This window comes from Tenrec ecaudatus, chromosome 14 (assembly GCF_050624435.1).
Source record: "Tenrec ecaudatus isolate mTenEca1 chromosome 14, mTenEca1.hap1, whole genome shotgun sequence".
NCBI lineage: Eukaryota > Metazoa > Chordata > Mammalia > Afrosoricida > Tenrecidae > Tenrec > Tenrec ecaudatus.
The window spans coordinates 32,236,120-32,257,056 of NC_134543.1; the positions used below are offsets into that span (position 1 = coordinate 32,236,120).

The 20,937-nt window shown below is 46.9% G+C and overlaps 1 protein-coding gene across 6 annotated transcripts in view; it reads right to left on the reverse strand.

Moving 5' to 3' along the window:
• Nucleotides 1-7,307, reverse strand: part of RGS6 (regulator of G protein signaling 6) — a 201,815-nt gene extending 194,508 nt beyond the window's left edge. For all 6 annotated transcript variants that reach the window (XM_075530604.1, XM_075530607.1, XM_075530606.1 and 3 more), the window contains exon 1: nucleotides 7,214-7,307. In XM_075530604.1, coding sequence (XP_075386719.1) covers nucleotides 7,214-7,292 — 79 coding nt within the window. In that variant the 5' untranslated portion in view covers nucleotides 7,293-7,307. The remainder of the gene's footprint in view (nucleotides 1-7,213) is intronic.
• Nucleotides 7,308-20,937: the final 13,630 nt, after the last annotated feature.

A 20,937-nucleotide genomic window follows, 5' to 3' on the forward strand; every position in this document is an offset into this window, starting at 1 on the left:
TATTCTGGGCAAAGGCATCCTCTGACAATTAATATCCAAGGCAGAAATTAGAATGTGCTTTAATTTCACTTCTCTGCCCTGAGTAAGGAGCCAGGCAGTAGGGCACACGTAGGTGCGGAGAGTGTGCTGTTCCGCAAGACAAGAGTCAGAGGCACGGTGCCGGTTACACTAGCCTCATTACGATGGTCAACTCCACTTTGAAAATCTTGACCTTTCATTTCACCGATAGTCAAAGGGTCTCAATACTGAAGAGAAACAGTTACTTCTATCACTTGCTGGTAGAGAAGCTTCCATGGTGGCCATAAGATCTCCTAAAATAATGGAAAGGTTATTTGCAGGTTTCTGATGGGGAACCATTTCACTAATTGCTGGGTTGTCTGATGGGGCCACTGTGTGTGTTGGGCAAGTCTGGAAAGTGGGTCGATTCCATTTAGGTGTAGACATGCCTCCCCGGGCATAGTGACCAGATGAATATTCATGGAGGTCCAGCTTTGATTTGGGACCCCGGGTCTCAGTGACCTGGATTTTCTTTGGCTGTAGTCTCCAGTTGGGTACTAGCCGACTAGCCACTTAAGGAGGGGGAAGAGGAATAATGACTTCCTGAAATGTTATTCCAGGGTTCTCTTTTACAAGTGCTGGTGAAGTGCTGATTACACTTGTGGTTTTATCCAACAAGAGTACAACTGATTTTGTTATTTCAGTCTAGGGCTGCCGAGTACCCATTGTGCTGTGTTGATTGACATTGCTGAATGGACTTCCTGTGTGCTCATTGATGACTGTCTCAGGGGTCACAGGAGTTGCTGGCTGAGTGTCCCATGTTTAATCTCTTAAATAGGTTGAGCCAGGGAACTAACTGGTCTTAGGAACCAACTTAACTTCAACATGAGCTGTGCCGGCAGAACATGGGGCCTACTATAGCTGAATGATAGTGAACAAGAAATGGATCCAGGCAGTTGGTTAGCCGTATATGAGCTGGTTGGCAAAATGCACCCTAATTAGCTAGAACCAGCTGCCAATCCTACTAGTTTCTGGGCCGTTTGAGGATTCTATCAGAGAGAATTGTTTCTCGGCCTTTCCCACTGATGAGAAACGGTTAGGTTATCCCAGGGCCGTTAATTAATTTACTTTTCAAATTCGCAAATGTTGTTGCTATGATCTCCCACTATTTCTATGCTGGGAGACAGTTCTTCAGGAGTCAGTCCCATCCCTGAACATCTTGTACGCAGAATACTGACAGCCCTTTACAGTCGATTTTTTTTTCTTCCGAGGGCAATTGTGTAGCATATAACTTTGAAAGAGAGAAATAATGTCCCCTGGAGCAAAGGGCAGGTTTAATTGTGACCCCTGATGAAAGAGTCAGGCACCCTAGGCTCGGATTCCTCTCCAGTAGGGCAGCCCACTGCACACGTAGGCCCTACCTAGTCATCTGTGCATCACCCTGCAGAATTGGAGTTCAGGGAACTGGTGCTAAAAGTACTGATTCTCTGGCTAGTGCAGTGACTGTGAGCCACAAGCCCAGGATCCTGTCTCCTAGTATGGGAACAGTTCTGACTTGGCAGAGAGTTCTTTACCCCGTGTACTTTGACATTAAATCTTAAAAAAAACATTCTTTTACTCTAATTTTTGTGGTACATCAGAAGAGAAAAAATTAGATGAATGACCCCAAGCCATCCTGTTAACCGTGAATCTGTCAACTCTATGCTACACAGCCAGTTAGCAAGTCCTATTAATTTTGTCTTCTACTGTTTTCCTCAAATATCTTGCTACTCTCCATTCACAGAGGGTCCTCGAGGGAGATGCCCTGCTGCTTATTTACTATGTAGCCTCGGGGAAGTGATTGAAACGTTGAGTATGCAATTTGCTTGATTATAACATGGAGATAATAACAGCGTGTGTCCTACAGGGCTTGTGTGAGTGTCCAAGGAGGCGTGGCTGTGTATGTGCACTGTGGTGGCGGTGAATTTGATCCTTCTTACATCCTGCTTAGCTTCTGCCTCTCGAGAGTATCAAACTAGTCTCAGACTCGCTACTCTTAATGCTCTGATGTTTCAGTCGCCCTCTTGGCCAGGTTATCTTTCAAAAACAACATGTGATGTTCCCCCTGCTGAAAAACCTCTGATGACAGCCCCTTCCTCAGGGGATAAAGTCTCCAAAGTAGAATCCCTTCATACGCTGTTGGTTGGGCTATGTTTCATGTTCTTCCATGTGCCCCCTATGGTGGTTCTGCCCATGCGCTCCTCTCCCCAAACACACAGACACACCAGTCAGTGTGTCTTCAACTCCAACCGCAGGAGCAGACTCTGTTTTGCTGACATCTGGCCGGCTTTGCAGGCATCCAAGTCTATGAAACTTCTGTTCTCCTCACATGGAGGTCTTTCTGCACGTTTCTGACTCACGGATAAGGCCCACGTGCACAAAACTCTTTGTGGTAGCACATCCTAATACTGCCTTCCAGTGAATCGCGCCTTCCCGCCAATATGACATTGCCATTTCTCTCCCAAGGGATAGGATGGGGTTCATTTTGGCACCCTGGTCGGTGGGAGCTGGCTTTGTGATTTGCTCTGCACGACAGAGTGTGATGGGCTTGACGCTGTCTGAGTTCTGGAGCCTAGACCTCGATAGGCTTTACAACTTCTAGCTCTTTCTCTGCTGAAACTGTGCCCAACTCTGAGAAGGCCAAGGTCACCTGAAAGAGGCTGAGAGGCTACATGAAGGAGAATGGAGGCCCAGCTAACACGAGCAGCCCTGCCGAATGCATGGGTGATGCCATGTCTGACCCTCCAGTCCCAATGGCGGCGGTGTGAGAGAGTTAGCGCTTATTGTGCCAACATGGCCAATGAACACAGGTGGGATTAATGGAAGGGCGGAGAGATACATGGCTTGGGCGAGCCTCATCTCTCTTACTCTCTGATCATTGGACCAGTGTGCGGGTGCCTTGCTTGTTCTGTGCCTCCATCTGCAAGCTACACTACCTGTGGGACAGCTACCCCGTGGACTGTGTTGCTGTAATTTGAGGTTCCTTCAAGACCTGCTTTGCCACACCATTGGAATTTACATCTCTTGAGCTGGGGACTGTCAGACCCTGTCATCTGACTGACTGTTGGTGACCTGCCTTGCTGTTTGCTGCCTGTGACCAGAGAGCCTGAATTGCTCTACAGAGGACTCCCCAGCGGCCCTCATGACTTGAAGGACTGCCAGTGTCTCACAACTGTCTCATGGGAGTGAGTTGCACTGTGCCATTTGTACTGCCTTATAATTTAATTAACTGTTTATTTCTTATATTATATACCTATCTTCTGTGTATATATATATATATATATATATATATATATATATATATATATATATATATATATATAATTATTTGTGTTCTGGTTTTGTTTCTCTAACACATGGTGGTTCACAGGTAATAATACTGGCCTTTCATGTGGGAGACCTGGGTTCATTTCGGATCACTGAATCTTAAACACAGTGACCTGCATGTTGCTATGAGCAGAAATGGTTTCAGTGGCATTTATAAACTAAGCAGAATAGGAAGAAAGACCGGGTGATGTACTTTTAAAAATCAGCCAATGAAAGCCCTATGGAACACAGCCATCTGATTCGGTTGTGCATGAGGGCCCCACCAGTCGGGGGCTGAGTTGATGGCCTCCAACTGAGCAATCCAATGCCAAGAGTTTCATGAATGGTTCCAGGTGAGGCTCTCGTAAGAACTGCTTAGACTGCCAGTCCATGGGATCACGGACATGAGAAACAAGAAATCATCTACACGATTATGCTTTGGGTCATTCATTACGCAGCCAGAGACAAGCCATACATCTCCTAAGAGCGATGCTTGGGACCCGCACACACCGAGTCCATCATTCTATCTTCTAAGTGCAAAAAGTATTTTTGTAGAGGGAGGGTGGGGTGGAAAAGGGGAACTGATTACAAGAATCTACATACCACCTCCTCCCTGGGGGATGGACAACAGAAAAGTGGGTGAAGGGAGACATCGGACAGTGCAAGATATGACAAAATAATAATAATTTATAAATTACCAAGGGTTCATGAGGGAGGGAAGAGTGGGAGGAAGGGGAAAAAAAGAGGAGCTGATACCAAGGGCTCAAGTAAAAAGCAAACGTTTTGAGAATGATGATGACAACAAATGTACAAATGTGCTTGACACGATGGATGGATGGATGGATTGTGATAAGAGTTGTACGAGTCCCCAATAAAATGATTAAATAAAAGAAGAAAAACGAGTCCCCAATAAAATGATTAAATAAAAGAAGAAAAAAGAGCTGCACATTTTGATAGTTTTGTTTAATAAGATTTCTATAATTTTGTTACAAAAAAAGTATTTTATTATAATACATCCGGATTTAATGATTTGTCTGCGTGTTTCTCCTTTCCTCATGAGATGAACCGTCTGTGAAGGGCCTTGATGGGATTTGGTCCATCGGGCTACCTCCCTGACCACTCCTCTAGTGGCAGGCATAGAACGCCTGCCGGGCTCTACGGTATCCCATGCTACCATTTCCTGCAAGCCTCCCTGTCAGCGGGCGGGCGTGGTGCAGCAACAGTAGCATCCTCTGTGTCTCTGACAGCCTGCACGCCTAGCAGGTCATCTCTTCACCTTCTTGGTCTTCCCTGATGGTCCCGCGTCCCTGCCTTCCTCGGGGTGGGGTGGGGGTGGGGGGTGTTCTCTCTCTCACGCCCTACACTCATCTGTGCGAAAAGGTGCCCTCTTTTCTCCTTAGGACCTTCCATAGGTTTCCAAACTGCTGAGGCCTACCGCCCCTTTTTCCAGCAAAACACAACTCAGCGCACAGAAAAGCGCACCAACAATGAAAACTCTTTGTACCATCGTTTATCGCCCAGAATAAAGTGCAAACATCTGCTTCTGAACCCCTCCCCCTGGATCCTTCGAGCTCCCCCAGGGGTGGGATCACCCGCTTTGGGAAACGTTGTTCTAGCCTGTCTTATTTTCCTCCTGCTTCTCCAAAAGCATTCATCTTTGGTGCTCATGACATCAGGCTAAACCACCTCCTTTGTGTGTTCAAGGCTTGTATATATATTGATCCCCGGCCTCTGTCTCTCACGCCGTGAAGGGCAACCACTCTCTAATGTTCCCCTCGGTGGCTGTTGTTAGGTTTCATCCAGCTGGCTCCAACTCGTAGCCACCTTCTGGACAAGAGAACAAGACATTGCATCCTGTGCCATTCTCCCAACGGTTGTGTGTTTGAGCCCCCTGTTGCAGCCACTGTGTCCATCCAGGACCTCAATATCTCTATTACTCAGCCTTCCAGTCCCATGCTCTCCCCGCCCTCTGCTCTCTTTTCTTCTCATAATCTTGCCTTCCATTCTGTCTCAGCTACTTTCCCCATGGCCATACCATCGGCCTTGTTACCATCTAACTGAAACCTCCCCATAGTCTCACGTTGTTAGATTCCGTGACCATCTTCTATAGTTCTAGATGCTTCACCTTAGCCTCCTACTTCAAAAACCCTATGCCACTGGGATAATTTATTGCCAATACCACTTTCCACTGCCGCTTCCCATCTTATCTCAAGATGGTCCTTAATGCTATGTAGCAATCAAGACTCTATTTCTCTAGTTCAGTCCAACTTTTCACTCACCTCTAGATGACTATTTCTAGAGCTTCTAATCCCTCCTCAAACCTTTCGTCCTTTCATACCTGCCACAGACATCGAGTGTGGACACAAACCACCAGGGAATGACTTGAGCAAACAGACATGGATTGTCTCCCAGTTCAGGCAGCTAGAAGTTTCAATCCAGGGCATCAGCTCCAGGAGAAGGCTCTCTCTCTCTACAGTGGCTCTTGGGGTAGGTCCTTTTCTCCTCTCAACACCGTGGACTAAGCCTTCCTTGGAGAGCTCTAAATACCTCGGCATCTATCTTACTCTGGGTCGAAGAAGTGCTCGGTGCATGGGTTCCAGATCCAACGTTGAGACACTGGTCTCAACTTTTCTTTCTTGGTGGCAGTCTGGTTCCGGGTTTTCAATGTATCTTTGTAAGATAAAACTCCCCTGACGTCAGGTCAGGGCTGTGACATGAGTAAGGGTGTTGCATTCCTAACCCCCTTACAATGGATTGGTGGATCACATCATGGCATGACTACCCTCTTACACAATTTCCGGATTACGTCATCACACTACCAGCAGCCCACTGAGAAGCACCGTCCAGCCAAGGCGACACGCATCTTTAATCAACCCAACCCATGGCTTCCCATATTACCAAGAAAGCGGAAACAACTCGAGGAGAACTTCCGTCAGCTCCCAGTGGACCTCCTCACCCACTTTTACCTCTATATCCCCTCTGTCCTTCCCTCCCTAAGGATGAGTTGTGCATGGGTGCCCTCTCGACGGGTGCCCTAGATGCCATCTACTTCATGTGCTCCCGAGGCTCCCTCCCCGAATCGCCCCTTCCGCTGGCATCCTTTTCACCCTTGACCCAGCCGTTCTCATCATCCGGCGAACAGACGTGCATGTTCATGTTACTGAGAACAAAACCGACTTGACTCCTCTGCACTTCCTTCTTTTTACCCGGAAACTTCATCAAAGAGTACTTATTTCCACCATCTCAGCGCTCCTTCCAGTCAGAGCTAAGCCCAGTCCAAGAGGGCTTCCCAACCTTTCACACAGTGCGTTCGGGGTCACGGCCGGCCAATCCCCACTCTGCCCTCGACTCTCTTGTTCACCAGCTGCATTTGACTTAGTCCATGACTCAATTCTCCCTAGAAACCGTTTCTGGAAAACACGCCTCCTAAGAAAAGAGCTTCTCCTCATTTCCTTCTCTTCTCCATCTCGTCCCCCTGAAAATTTCCCCCCAATTTCTCCTTCTCTCCCTGACGCCTATTGATAGGAGAATCCCAGGTTTTCCAGTTTTGACTCTGTTCTCCATCTACACTCACCCCCTTGGTGAGCTCATCAGTTTCATGGCTTTCAGTACCATCTGCATCCTGATGACATATGATCTTAGATCAGCCTTTTTTAAAAAAAAGATGCATGGTAGGATCATCCTTCATGACCAGCACAGAGTAACTTCTTCCATGTCAGGATCAGGACCCAACTTTATTTATGAATCACACCAAATGCATTTTCTTTAATATTTATAAATTCTTAGATCCTTCCCGCGTCATCATAAGACCGCACAATTCTCCAGCAGCCAATTCCAGGCATCACCCAAACCTTATACAGAGAATGTCTACCTGTGACGACACTGGGGATCTTGGAGAGGAAGCTCTTGACGGTTCTGATGGGCACACCTCCTGTCTTGTCATCTTGCATCTTTGTGATGATGTCTTCAATCTGAAAGAGAGCCAAGAATAAAAAGCATTATAACCTTCAATAAAGTAAGCAGCCCAAATGGGTGAACATAAATGCCAGTAATAAATATCAGGGAACATCTCCCAAACAAAACAAAACAGACCAGCCCATTGCCTTCAAGTTAATTGTGGATCGCAGTGGCCCTGCCTACGGTTTCTGAGACTACAAATCTTTCTGGCAGAAGACAGCCTTGTCTGTCTCCAGTGGAATGGCAGGTGGTTTCAAACTGCTGACCTTGCTCAGTCCATTAAAGTCATATCAGCATCTGCAGTGAATTGAGTGCTGGTGTGAGGAGATCAGAGTGTTACATAAAAAGGCGTGTGGCGAGATGTACCAGTTCCATAAAGTAAGGAGGGGAGCCACAGTAGGATTCTTGATGGGATCCACCATGTAATTCAAGATGTACATAAAGAAACTCCCCTTTTATCCATATTGGGTTTATATAGAGGTTGAACCAAATAAAATTTTCGTACTCAATCTGAAAAATGGCAATGGAAACTGGAGAATGGGTCTCAGTGGCTCTAACCCAGGGCTCCTCAAACTTTTAAAACAGGGGACCAGTTTACTGTCCCTCAGACCCGTTGGAGGGCCAGACTATAGTTTTAAAAAACAAAACTATGAACAAATTCCTATGCACACTGCACATATATTATTTTGAAGTAAAAACCCAAATAGGTCAAAAACACCTGGTGGGCCGGATAAATGTCCTCGGTGGGCCGCATGTGGCCCACGGGCCGTAGTTTGAGGCTGCCTGCTCTAAGGGGTGGGATGAGGACAGACACCAAAGGCCAGGCGTGAAGGGGAGAATGGACAGCTCTTGTTGCTTTAAGATTGCACTGTGAGGGGAAAGATAATGCTGCACAGTGGGCTGAAGCATGGGCTTGGGGCAACTCTGTCTCTGCCATCCGGTCAGTGCTGACTCATAGCGACCCTACAGGACAGGGCAGAACTGCCTCTGTGGGCTTCCGAGTATGTGACTCTTTATGGGAAGTGAAAGCCCCATCTTTCTGCTCGGCTGGGATTATTTGCACATATTGAAAACAAAACAGCAAGAGCAGTAATGGACTAAGGAAGATACAGGGGCTTAGATCGGGGAAGCGATTTGTGAGTATTTGTGAATCAGGTAAAATTTCTTGGGCAGGGATTTTCAGAGGAGGACACAGACGCCTCCTAAAGGGCACAGGCCTTTGGGGGACTGGAGTTGGCGAAGAGGAGAAGGGGGCATTCAGTATTATCACACCTTGTGTTTCCCTGAGCAAGAGAAATAGCTTTGAAGCCCCGGGATGAATTCTGAATGCTTCCTTGATAGAATCAGATGGTTTTAAAGCTGGGAATTTAAAGCCGTGGCTCTGACCGATTAGCATCCTCCTCTGAGGTGAAGTGATTTTCTCAAAGACATGTGTGACTCACAATGTTATGTAACAAATAACGCGTTAGAGGCCAATCTAGAAGACCTGGCTTGCTGGAAGCCAAGCGGACTTGACGCATGAACTGATGAAGATTAAAGACTGCAGCCTTCAGAATGGATTCAGCCTCAACATAAAGAAAACAGATATATACACAACAGCAGGTTAAATGGAGAAAAGATGGAAGATGTCAAGGATGTCACAGTTGCTTGGAGTCATAACCAAGGCCCGTGGAAGGAGCAGTCAAGAAACACACAGCCTGGGCTCCAGAATGGGAAAATCTGAAACAAACAAACAAACAAACAAACAACAACCCTTCAAAGCAAAGGCGCAGCTCTGAGGACTCAGGTCAAAGCATTCTCACTCGCCTCCTATGCATATGAAATCTGGGTGACGAGTCTGAACGGCTGAAGACGAAGTGATGCATTTGAATGATGGTGTTTGTTGGCGAAGAGAATTGAAATTACCCTGGGCAGTCAAGGATTGCACCTAACAACAAATGTACTAACAGCTCAAAGAGCAAACACGTTTGTTATGGAAAAAAGTATAAGCAGCTGCTTCTTGGAAGTGAGGAGGATGCCGGGGAATGTGGCTGAGGCCAGAGACCAGAGAGCATTCTGAAACACCTGGCTCATCAGGTCTGCTCCGTGATCGCCAGGAAGCTGCACATCCTTCTTGTACACTCGTGACTCTCGGGCTAGACTTCACTCACGGGACAGGACTCCCCCACAAAGAGAGGGAGCTCTGCTTCTCCGTGGCAGGAGGCGAGAAAACAAACAGCCATGAGAAGCATCAATGATGACCGTGGGCTCCTAACTCTGAGCTCGTCTGCCTCCCAGGCAGGGTCTCAGCAAACCAGCCGAGCAGAGCAGATTTGGATATTTCTGAGTTGTGTGGAGGATGAGAAAGCATCTTAAGCTCCTCATCCTTCGGGCAGCAGAGGAGTGTCTCAGGCTAGTGAAGACCTCAGAGGACCGCATCCTGATAGATGACAATGTAAGAATGATTTCAATTCACACTCAATGTTTCGAGTCTCAGCTACCGCTCCGCCTTGGGCCTTAGAAACTCAATCTAGAGAAGCTGGAGTAGTCCTTATTCATAGCCGAGTGGAGCTATTCCCAGGAAAATGTCATTTACAAAATAATATATATGTTGGTATTTTCAGTCACCTCATATGCATGTGAAAATTGGATATTGAATAAGGAAGATCGAAGAATCATTGCATTGGGATTATGGTGCTGGAGAAGAACATGGGAAGTTCAAGGGAATGCCAAGAGAATAAATAAATCGGTCTGAGAAGAAGCAGAGTCAGAATGCTCCTCAGAAGCTGGGAGACTTTGTCTCACACATTTTGGACGTGTTATCAGGAGACTCCAGTCTTGGAGAAGGACATCATGCTTGGTAAGGCAGAAGGACAGAGGAAGTGAGGAAGACCTAGACAAGATGGATTGACGCAGTGGCTGCAACAATGGGATCAGGCATGGTAATAGCTGTCAGGATAGTACAGGACTGGGCAGTGTTTCATACTGTTGCTAAGAGTTGGTACTGACTTGACAGCCCCTAACAAAAACATATACTTTTGAACTGTGTGTTATTGGCGCTTTCTACTCCCATAAAGAGTTATAGTTTTGGAAACTGATGAGGGCAGTTCTACCCTGTCCTACAGGGTCATTGTTAGTCAGCACTGACTCAATGGCAGTGACTTTGGTTTGGGTTTGGTTATCTGAAACCAGAGTACAGTTCCCTGGAAGCTGTTTATGGAATGATGTGGTAGTTACATAATCTTCTGTCAATTTGAGAGTGTTAGAGTGAAGGGGTGGAGTTTAGCCTGATAACCAGGTCATCGCTTGATGACCTCATTTGGAGGTGCTAAGGAGATAAATAGCTCCCTGGATGGGAGGGACACTCCCATGGTCACTCCCTTGGAGACTCTCTACTGACAAGCTGACTCCCTGTGGGGCATTTCCGTTGACAAGACATATGGAGCTAAGCTAGAGGTCTGGAGCTGGAGAAGCCATGTGTAGACCCTTGCCAGCGCTGAGATGCTTATATCGCCACTGGACCCACACGACCTTCTACCCACTGACCTGTGATCTTCCTGCATTCAGCGTCATAGCATGTGTTTTGTCAGTCTGAAGAGGAATGCATAGATTGGTATCAGACATAAGGGCTATTTATGGACTCGATCTGAACTGGGCTGGAATGTTTTCTTAATATTCAATTGCTCTTGTATATAAACCTCTTTCTTATACACTTCTGCGCGTCTCTATGAATTTGTTATCTAGTCTACCCGAACTCACCCAAATGACTCTAGCAGACAATGACTGAATGTTTGAGGGAAGCAATCAGTTGAATGCTTGTGTAGCTATTGTATCGACCATTGCCTCTGCCAAGAGCTACATGTGCAGGGCTGACTGCGCAGGGAAAATCTTCATGATTCTTTGCTAAGGAGGAAGACCTGTCCTCTTCTATTGGCCCACAATGTACATCACGAAATATCACCGATCACGGTTGGAGCTAAGTGACCAAGGGGATTGCGCACCAGCAACAAGGCGCAGCCTCACAGGTATGGTAGAATGCACTCTTGGTCACCGTGCCGGACTCCCTGTTGTGTTGGTATGCATCTAGACCCCACCAGGGCTTCACGGTGAGCCCAGAGCCTGCCCCTTGGTCTTCTGTTGACGCGTGGTTTGCCTAGCTCACGGAATGCACGCAGAGGTCCACAGTGTCTGCAGACGACTCACACGTTGGCTGAGAACGAAAGGAAAGGATAATGGAAGTACTCTACAAACTTCCCGAAGCGCCCTTGGGTCGGCAAGAGCATGCTTTGAGTAGTTTGTTACTTTCCTAAAGGTCATGAGAGACAACTGGAGCAGCTGGGGCCCACTGCCGGAGTGTACCTTAAACCAGCCTGTTGTAGCCTATTGTACAGCTGACTAACGCACCAGGGCTGCCACCAGTCATCAAAATGTTAGCAAGACGCATGAACGCCACCACAAATACCTGAGAGTACTGATCAATGCCAGCTAAGATCCAATGCCAGAAAGACCAATCAATCTTCCAGCTAAGATCAATGGGGCAGCATTTGTCCAAGGTCAAAGCCGCGGGTTCGGAAAGGAGGAGGAAGAGCAGGGGGAAGTATTCGGAGGAAGGGGGTTAAGTGATTGTCCACAGAGGGGGTCGCAATGGGTGGGTTGAAGCAAAATGTGTACAAATTGCTGAATGTAAACCTGGGATCTGCTCTCGACACCCTCACCTAATTCACAATAAAATGTGGTGTGTTTTTTTTTAAGTAACTGATGCCTCTTCTTCTTAGAGTTAGGTATATGAAAATCTAGTTCTTTTTTTAAGAATGCAGAAAGTGCACTCCATCTACCAAGTACTTAAAACCTCCCAGAGACTTAAGGGGAAGGTGGGGTAGAAAGGGGAACCAATCACAATGACCTACACAAAACCTCCTCCCTGAGGGACAGACAACAGAAAAGTGGGTGAAAGGAGACATCGGTCAGTGTAAAACATGGAAAAATAATAATAATTTATAAATTATCAAGGGTTCAGGAGGGAGGGACTCAGGGAGGGAGGGGAAACAATGAAAAGCTGATACCAAGGACTCAAGTAGAAAGAAAATGTTTTGAAAATGATGATGGCAACATATGTACTAATGTGCTTGACACAATGGATGGATGGATGGATTGTGATCAGAGCTGTATTAGCCCCCAATAAAATGATTTTTTAAAACTCCTAGAGACTAGACTATTCCAGAGTCTGGCCTGTTCCCATTCCACGGTGCTAGACAGATTGGTTCCAGTGGAATGTCATTCTCGATCCTTGTCGCTGCAGCATCAGCCAATGAGATCCTCTCCAACGTGCCTCATCATGACTCCAGACTCAGCAAAACTCAAAAGTGAGTGTCCGGCATCTAATACAATCAACGAAACTCATTGTAGGAACATCGCTGTTGTATGCTTGATCCTGCGAGAGGTCTTTTAATAAATTGTCTAGTTGATTCCTCAGCCCCAAAGGTTATATAAATAAAGACGTTGAAATTGCTCAGTGGGGTTGAGTGATGTATCCACAGTCACACGGCTGGAAGTAAGTAGCCCGGTCAGGTTGTTAGCCGAAGTTTCCTGTCTCCACAGCCCAAGCTCTGTTTCTAGAATTAAGTTTATCTTCTCTTTCTTGGGCTCTCAGAGAACTTAGCTGCAACCCCATCTCAGAGCTGTGTGGCTGGTAGGCCCAGCAATGTTGGGCTGGGGGAGTCAGATCCTGGAAGGTACGTTGCGGAAGCAGGGCCCCAGGGAGAGGGTCAAGGCCTGGTTGATCCGCAGCCATCTTTCTTCTTCTCGTGTCAGATGCCACGCTTGGCAGAGCCTGGGGCTGGTCCCTTCCCGCACACAGCGGTTTGAACCATGGCTGCACGTGGCGCCCAAAGAAATCGTTTGGTTTCCAGGGCTGCCTGATGAACTCCAATCTTTTCTAACTTTTCCATCTTTAATACGTCGGGCTTATTTCTCCCTTGTAAGACAGAGAGTATAACTTATTCTGCTTTTGAACATATGCACTTAGTTGCAAGGCTCTGGAGGGGTTCAGAAGCAGCTTGGGTGGTGCGGTGTTATAGGTTAGGCTGGGAGCCGCCAGGTCAGCTGTTAGAAATCACCAGAAAAAGAGGAGACTTTCTACTTCTGTAAAGAGCTATGGTCTTAGATACCCACAAGGCCAGTTCTAACCCATCCTACAGGGGCTTCATGAGTTGGAATCCCCTTGAGGGCAGCGGGTGAGGACTGTGCAGGAGATACAAGCTTGATTCCCAGTTTTTGCACCTCATGTAAAGCTACCACCCATCTGTCCGACAGGGCTTGTGTATTGCTCTGAATGCTAAGGCAGACTTAGAAGAACATCCTGGTCAGCCAAGGAAAACTCTGGGGCTCACAGAGGTCTGATCTGCACCAATTGTGAGCATGGCCCAGGCCCAGGTAGCATCTCATTCTGTTGCCATAGAATGTCCACGAGCCAGGGGCAGACTTGGCAACAGCTAGCAACAGAAGTTAACTGCGAGTAAGGAACAGGCCCACTCACCTTCCTCCTCCGACTCAAGCTCTTTTGCAGGCAGGGATTACACTTGGGATTTTCGCTTTCATTTTTTTTTAAGCCAGCCTTTGGTGAGTACTTAGCGCCAGGCTAGGCTTGATCTAAGAACTTTACTAACTCAGATCATTCCCACAGCAGGTAGATGCATACATTCCCATCTTACAGCCCAGGCTTAGAAACCAGTCTCCGGAGGAGGGCATCCGGTTTGGTAAAGTAGAGGAGCAGCGAAAAAGAGGAAGAGGGATTGACAAGAGGGACTGACACGGTGGCTACAATAACGGCTTCAGCACAGGAACGATTGTGAGGATGGCGCAGGACCATCCAGGACTTCACTCTGTTGTGCACCAGGGTCACTAGGGGTCAGGATGAACTTGATGGGACCTAACAGCAGCAACATAGTATAGACAAGGAAGTAGCGCTATATCTCTGTATCCTTAACCTGCCATTGTCAACATATTTTTCAGACACAAGGCATTTAATATTGTTGCAGTTTCTCCGCCTCCTCTTCTACCCCCTAGTGCCATCCTAAGGGGGTCGAAGAGGAGGCAGAGAAACTGAAACAGAATCAGATTACCAACTGTCAGAGGGTTTATTTCTGCCCACTGGCTGCGGAGGTCTTGCAGTTAAGGGTTCTCTCTCTGTGTCCCAAGGACTTGGCTGGGTATATCATCTGCTGGTGCAGCTCAGATTCAGGGTCAGGGATATAATCTTTCCACCTTCCCATCCCTGACATATATATATATATATATATATATATATCGTTATGACTGTTCAGTTCCATCTAACTTGTAACCCCTTTTGTTCCTGAGCAAGAACAAAATCAACTCCCTTGCGTCCTTCAATGTGAAATTCTGTGTCCCTGAGGAAAATGATTGGACCCAAGTTCCACTGTGTCAGTCATGAGCAGGTGGCCCTTGTCTGACAGGCAAGCCATGCAAAGAAACCAGATGGCCACCTTGGCTTGTTCTGCCCGAATGAGTCACGGCACCCGGGATGCCCTTCTCTAAGGAGCTAAAAACTCAGCCAAGACACTCAGGTAAACATTCTCTAAGACAGGAGGAACCTGGAAACGGGGACATCAAAGGGTCTGTTTTCTTCTCCATGAGAAATATTCAGAGACGGAGACATGATTGACTGAAAGAGCCAAGGGGTTGTGAGAGCAGCCTGAGAATAAGCTATCCTCTTACAAACTGGGTCTACGGCGAGGAAAACAGGGGTCCGAGGCCCAACCGGCCAGCCAACCTTAGCTGCACTGACTTGCTGTGTTGACCTGGAAGAAGTTGCTTAACTTCTCTGCTCTTCACTCGCCTTATCTCTACAACGAACAATGAGCCTGGTTGATAAGACCCTGTTAGTTCTCAAACACCAGTGGCTTCTCTGATTGGTTGAATGCAAAACCGTTATGAGAGGAAAGAGCTAGACAGGGCATTGGACTTCTGGACTTCTAGTCCCCATGTTGTGCATCTCTCCAGATGGGCTCATGATCAACAGGCTCCTTGACTTGGAGGTACACGATGGGGGAAGGGTATTGGGAGGCTCCGTTGTTCCTAAAAAATGATTTTGGACAGAGCCCTCAAAATCAGAAGTCCGTCAGAGACAGGCTCTGAAGTGCTCCCAACACTGTTGACGCTGGACTAACCTTCCCTCGCCGCTGTCCGAATCTGGATTATCCTAATGGTGCTCCACTCCGAAATAACCCGAGGCCCCTGGTCATTTTCTCTGTGCGCATTCATTATCCGATGCACTAATTTATTTAGCTCCTAACTGTTGTGATTTGTTTTTGTTCTTAAATCCAGCGCAACATGGGCAGGGAAGGCGGGGTGGCCCTCAGGCTGATGGTCCTGTCTGCATTTCATCTTGACTTTGCAATCAGTTGCTGATTCCCAGCTACTAATGACTGTCACTTTGGCTCCTGCATGTCATTAAAGATTCCTCCTGGTTGAGGGTCTGAGAAGGAGTGAAAAAGGACTCCTCGGACCAGCTGAGCAGCCTGGAGGCAGAAGGAATCAGAGCTGGCAAATGAAAATCATCTTTCTTATTCCAAAGCGCCCACACTTCATTGAGCAGGCTCTGCCCTGTGCGTGCTCCACAAGTTTAGGCCATTTCTCCTTTTGATGTTTAAAAACAAAGTGTACCGTTGCTCTCCATTTTCTTGAGGCCTGCAGAGTAGGAGGCATTGCTCAGGGTTTGCACAGTTACTGCAAAGGGCCAAAGGCAGACTCGGTTGCCCTTTTTCATGGATTCATACATTTCAAAAGGATCCAAGGACTCAGGTACTCATTTAAGGATAGGGTGGTGACAGTGGAGCTAAGCATGGCCTCCAAAGGGTCTAGAAGGGGAAACTTCAAGGAAGATCACTTCAGACAGGCAGGATCAAGACTTTTTCCCACTGTCACTAGTTGGATTCGTTCCCCCAGGGCTGTCGCATCCAAACAAAGTGCCACAAAGTAGGTCCCTTGGAAGAATGGGAATGTATTGCCTCACAGATCTGGAGATGAGGGGTCTTAAATCAGAGCGTCAGTCATCATGATTCCCGTAAGGGCTCTCAGGAAGAATCTGTTCTATGCCTCTCTGTAACTTTGGTGATCACTGGTATAGCACCCTAAATCTCTGCCTCAATGATTGTCTTTTCTGTGAGGCTGTATACGACGGGGTACCTCTCCCCAAAGTGGAATTGCTCTGGGAAGAGCTGAGCTTTCGTAGTACGCATTTTCCCAGCAAGGCGAGCATTAAGCAGTTCTCTCTGGGTTAGTGCACCCAGTGGCATCTCCTAGGAGGGTCTGGTCACAGTGAATTGTTTCATAAAAGCAATTTCACTTGAACCTCATTTTTTGTGATGGCTGATTTACGAGAACAGCATGCGGCTGTGAAAACTTATTTCCTGCTTCAGAAGAATGCCACAGAAACTGTTGTGATGTTGAACACAGCTTACAAGGACAGCGCTATGGGAAAGACTCAAGTGTACAAGTGGTTTGCTCCTTTCAAAAAGGGTGAAATGTTGATTGATGACAAAACTCATTCTGGACGTCCATCAACTTCCTGAACAGATAAAAATGTTGACTCATGGTGCATTTGGAGTTTGTTCTACCAGGTCAGACTGTTAATCAAGCTGTCTATTTAGTGGTTCTGACAAGATTGCGTAAAAAGAAAGCCTGATTTGTGGCAGACAGAGAACTAATTTTGCCACCCTGACAATGCACTTGCTCATGCAGCCATCTCAGTGTGCCAGTTTTGGGAAAAACCTAGCATGCCTCTCTTGCCCCATACATCTTACTCACCTGACCTCACTCCATGTGACTTCCTTTTGTTTCCACAAATGAAGAGGAACATGAAAGGACAGCGATTTGATGACATAGAAGGGATAAAAAAAAAACACGAGGGAGGTGCTGTCAGCCACCCAGACACATGAGTTTGAAAAATGTTTCCAAGAATGGAATTGCAGATTTGACAAATGTCTTACGTGTAATAGAGAGTACTTTGAAGGTGATAAGGTTGTTTTGTTTAAAAGTTTAAATACACAGCTTTGAAAAAAAATCCATTCTTGCGTTGGGTACCCCCTCGTCTGTGTCTCTTCTTTTCATATGAGGCCATCATCATATTGGATGAGAACCTATCCTACACTTAACCAATGACACCTTCAAAGGCCCTGTTTCCATACAAGACCACACTTACAGGCTGGCATGCAAAACCCCCACCTAGTCCACGAAAAAAACATCTAAGGAGCAGTTCTAGTCTGTAGCACATGGGCTTGCCATGAATTGATTGGACAGCAAGAAAAAAAAATCACATCTACAGGTACCAGGGGTTAAGAGCGCCAGAGATCACTTTAGGGGACATAATAAATACCATTGTCACCAGGATTCTTAACTATATAATCGGTATTTTAAGATGATTTATTTCAAAGACAATGACATTTTCCCACAAGTGTTCTGAAGCCCCTTTCATCTCATTGTTTGGTTGAACGTAACAAAAGCTAATTCCTAAATGCAAACTTCAAAATCCAAGCTCAGTGCCATCAAAAGTCAATGCTGACTCATAGCACCCCTCTTGTGGGTTCCCAAGACTATATCTGTTTGTGGGACCAGAAAGGCCAGCTTTTCTCCCTCAGAGCTGCTGGTGGTTTTGAACTGCCAACCATGCAGATGGCAGCCCAACCCGGAACCACACCACCACCAGGGCGCCTGTCAATTCCTAGACACAGGGGGTTGTTAGTCTCACTTAAGAAGTCCGCGGGAAGCAGCTGCAGTGGCTCCACTCTGTGAGAGCCACCACCTTGGCTTTTCCTTCATGCGGTCCCATAACGGGCACAATCCCAGACATGGCTTCGGTGTGAAAGATGGGAAAGGGTAAGTGTCGGCACTGCTGTATCTGTTGCTTTGATCGGGAAAGGCATATTCTTTCCCAGAAGATCCCCAATAGACCCCTGCTCGTTTCATGGGCCGGAACAGCGCCGTATGGCTACATTTAGCAGCAAAGGAAGTTGGGAAGAGAGCATCTAGCTTTTCAGCAGCCACATCACGTGAAAACATAAAAAGAGACAAATGTAAATGGGCTGGGTAACCAAGTAACAGTGTCTTCCACAAAAAAAGTCTGTCTTGAAGAGCGTCCCCAAAGGGTGTGCTCTCTGGCAGTCTAGGAGCTCGGGTGACATAGGGGGCCACCCATTGGTCAGGGAACAGCAAGGTTGGCAGTTTGAACCTAATAGTTGGCTCCATGAGAGAAGGAAGCCCGCAGGAACAGTTCCGCTCTGACCTGCAGGACCTCTGTGAGTCAGACTTGCCCCAGGGCAGTGAGTTTGATCTTATGCCGTAGCTTATGCGGCGCTCTTAAAGGGAACACATGATTATTTAACTCCCTACCTTACACCTGCCCATGGCTTCTCAATGCTTGCTCTGGTATAAGGTCCTCATTTTCCCTAAGGGACCCTGGTGGCACTGTGTTTAAGCAAACACCACTGACCATGAGGTGGGTAGTTCAAAGCTACCAGCCACAGTGAGAGAGGAAACAGCTGGTGGTCTGTCCCTGTGAAGATTACAGCCAAGGCAACTCTACAGACCAGTTTTATTCTGTGCCATGGAGTTAGCGTGAGTCCAGACCACCTTCAGGGCTTACAACATCTTTCCGCTACATCAATTATTACTGCAGCTGCGTCTTCGATTACACTGTTTCTCTCTCAGCTAGATCCTCAAAGTAGGTGCTCTTTAAATACTTCTGGAATAAACAAAAAATCAAATGCATGCACCAGTAAATTAACGAATCAATGATATAATCGATCAAACAATGCTATGTTTTAAGAACATCAGTCCAACACTGAGTGGTATAGCATTGTATTTTTGAAATCATTCTGCTTTAGAGATGAATTCCACACCAGAAGAAGCAAGATTCCATGAACCCCACAACAGTGTTGAGGGAAGGGTTCCCCAGTCACCCAGCTACCAGTTGAGCTAGGAGCCAGCTCTCCAGCACACGGAGCCTGAAATGATTTGTGGGACGCAGGAGGCTTGTTTGGTTTGCCCTCTGAAGGCGGGTTTGTGTGGCTGTAATGTGGCTGTGTACAGCGTTCCCTCGCAGGCTCACTGCCATCAAGTGGATTTCGACTCCCGGGACCCTGCAGGACAGAGCAGAACTGCCCCTGCGGATTTCTGAGATTGTGAATCTCTACAGGAGCAGAAGCCTCCTCTTTCTCCCAACGGTGTTTCATATCGTACTTTCATGGAACCCATTTGTTCCTATTTCACTGACTAGAACACAGGCAAGAATGATGTTCAAGGTCAGCGACCAAACGGCTTGTAATGTGGCTCTCCCAGGAGCTTGGCTGAGAGCTCCTTTGGAAGGTACCTTTTTGGTGGGGGAGGGGCGAGTGGTATAAGAATCTAGTGTTTGCATTGAGAAGTGAGTGGACTGGTCGGGTCAAGGAATAAAGAGGGCAGAAAGCCAGCCACAGTGCAAATACGGACAGTGGACACTGGCCTGCGAATGTCATGGGACCTAAAATCCCTTTATTGTAATCTCCTCAAATTTGAATGTGCCATCTGCTTCCTGCAGGGAACCCTCTCCTTTGAAGATAAACATACGGATCCTCTGGAGGGTGAATTGTCTGAGGACAAATGACACTGTTGAATAAATGTGATTAATGACATCAAATTCAGGCAGGTTTACTTTAGAGCGGGTCCCTTAGATCACTCCACCAGCTGCCTGCCTGCGACAGTCCCTGAGAAGGGTTTATTTCACCTTATTTCAATTAGATGAGTGGAAAACGACATAGAAGACGGGGCCCCATCATAAGGCTAAACAGGTATGCATATGTAATGTGTTAGGCCAAAAAAACGACCCCTAAGGATGCCCATGCTCCCGTCCTCAGGACCAGTGAAGATGGAAGTTGGTATACAAAAGGGACTTGGTAGATGTGATTAAGGTTACGGGTGCTGAGGTGTGTGGTTATCTATGATGATCCAGGTTGGCTTGATGAGTCCCATGATTGCTGAAATACAGAGGGCTATCCCAGGTTGTTGTCTGAGAGTGGCAATGGAAAGAGGGGTGGCATAATGGAACTCTGGTCCTGGTTTTGAAGGTGAAGAAGGGAAAGAAAGCCAGAACTGTAAGGACATGCAGGTGCGCTGTTTCAAGTCACTAATTTGAGGTGACCTCTTAGAACAGTCTTGGAAAAGTTACACACGCAGTGAGTCTAAACACGACATGTTTGGCAAGTCAGTGTCCTGAACTGCTCCCCCCAAAGATGGATAGTTTCTCCAGAGGATGGGTAGATTGCGTCTCTCATGGCTGCTTTCTGTTCTTCATGATCAAACTCATGGTGGTCAGAAACTATGGCAGCTGGCTGGGGAAGATATCTGACCATCACTAAAGGGAGCTCTCCCCTGGCATTTCAAATGCTTTTACTTTTACAAAATCTACTCCATTCTGTGTTGCCCCCCTCATCCACTATGATAAGATTTTTTTGTTCTGATGATTCCTGATACCTGATCCCTTCAACATGTTGTGATCGCAAAGGCTAGTGTGCTGCTTCCATGTGGGCTTTGTTGCTTCTGAGCTAGATGGCCGCTTGTTTACCTTCAAGCCTTTAAGACCCCAGACGCTATCTCTTTTGATAGCCA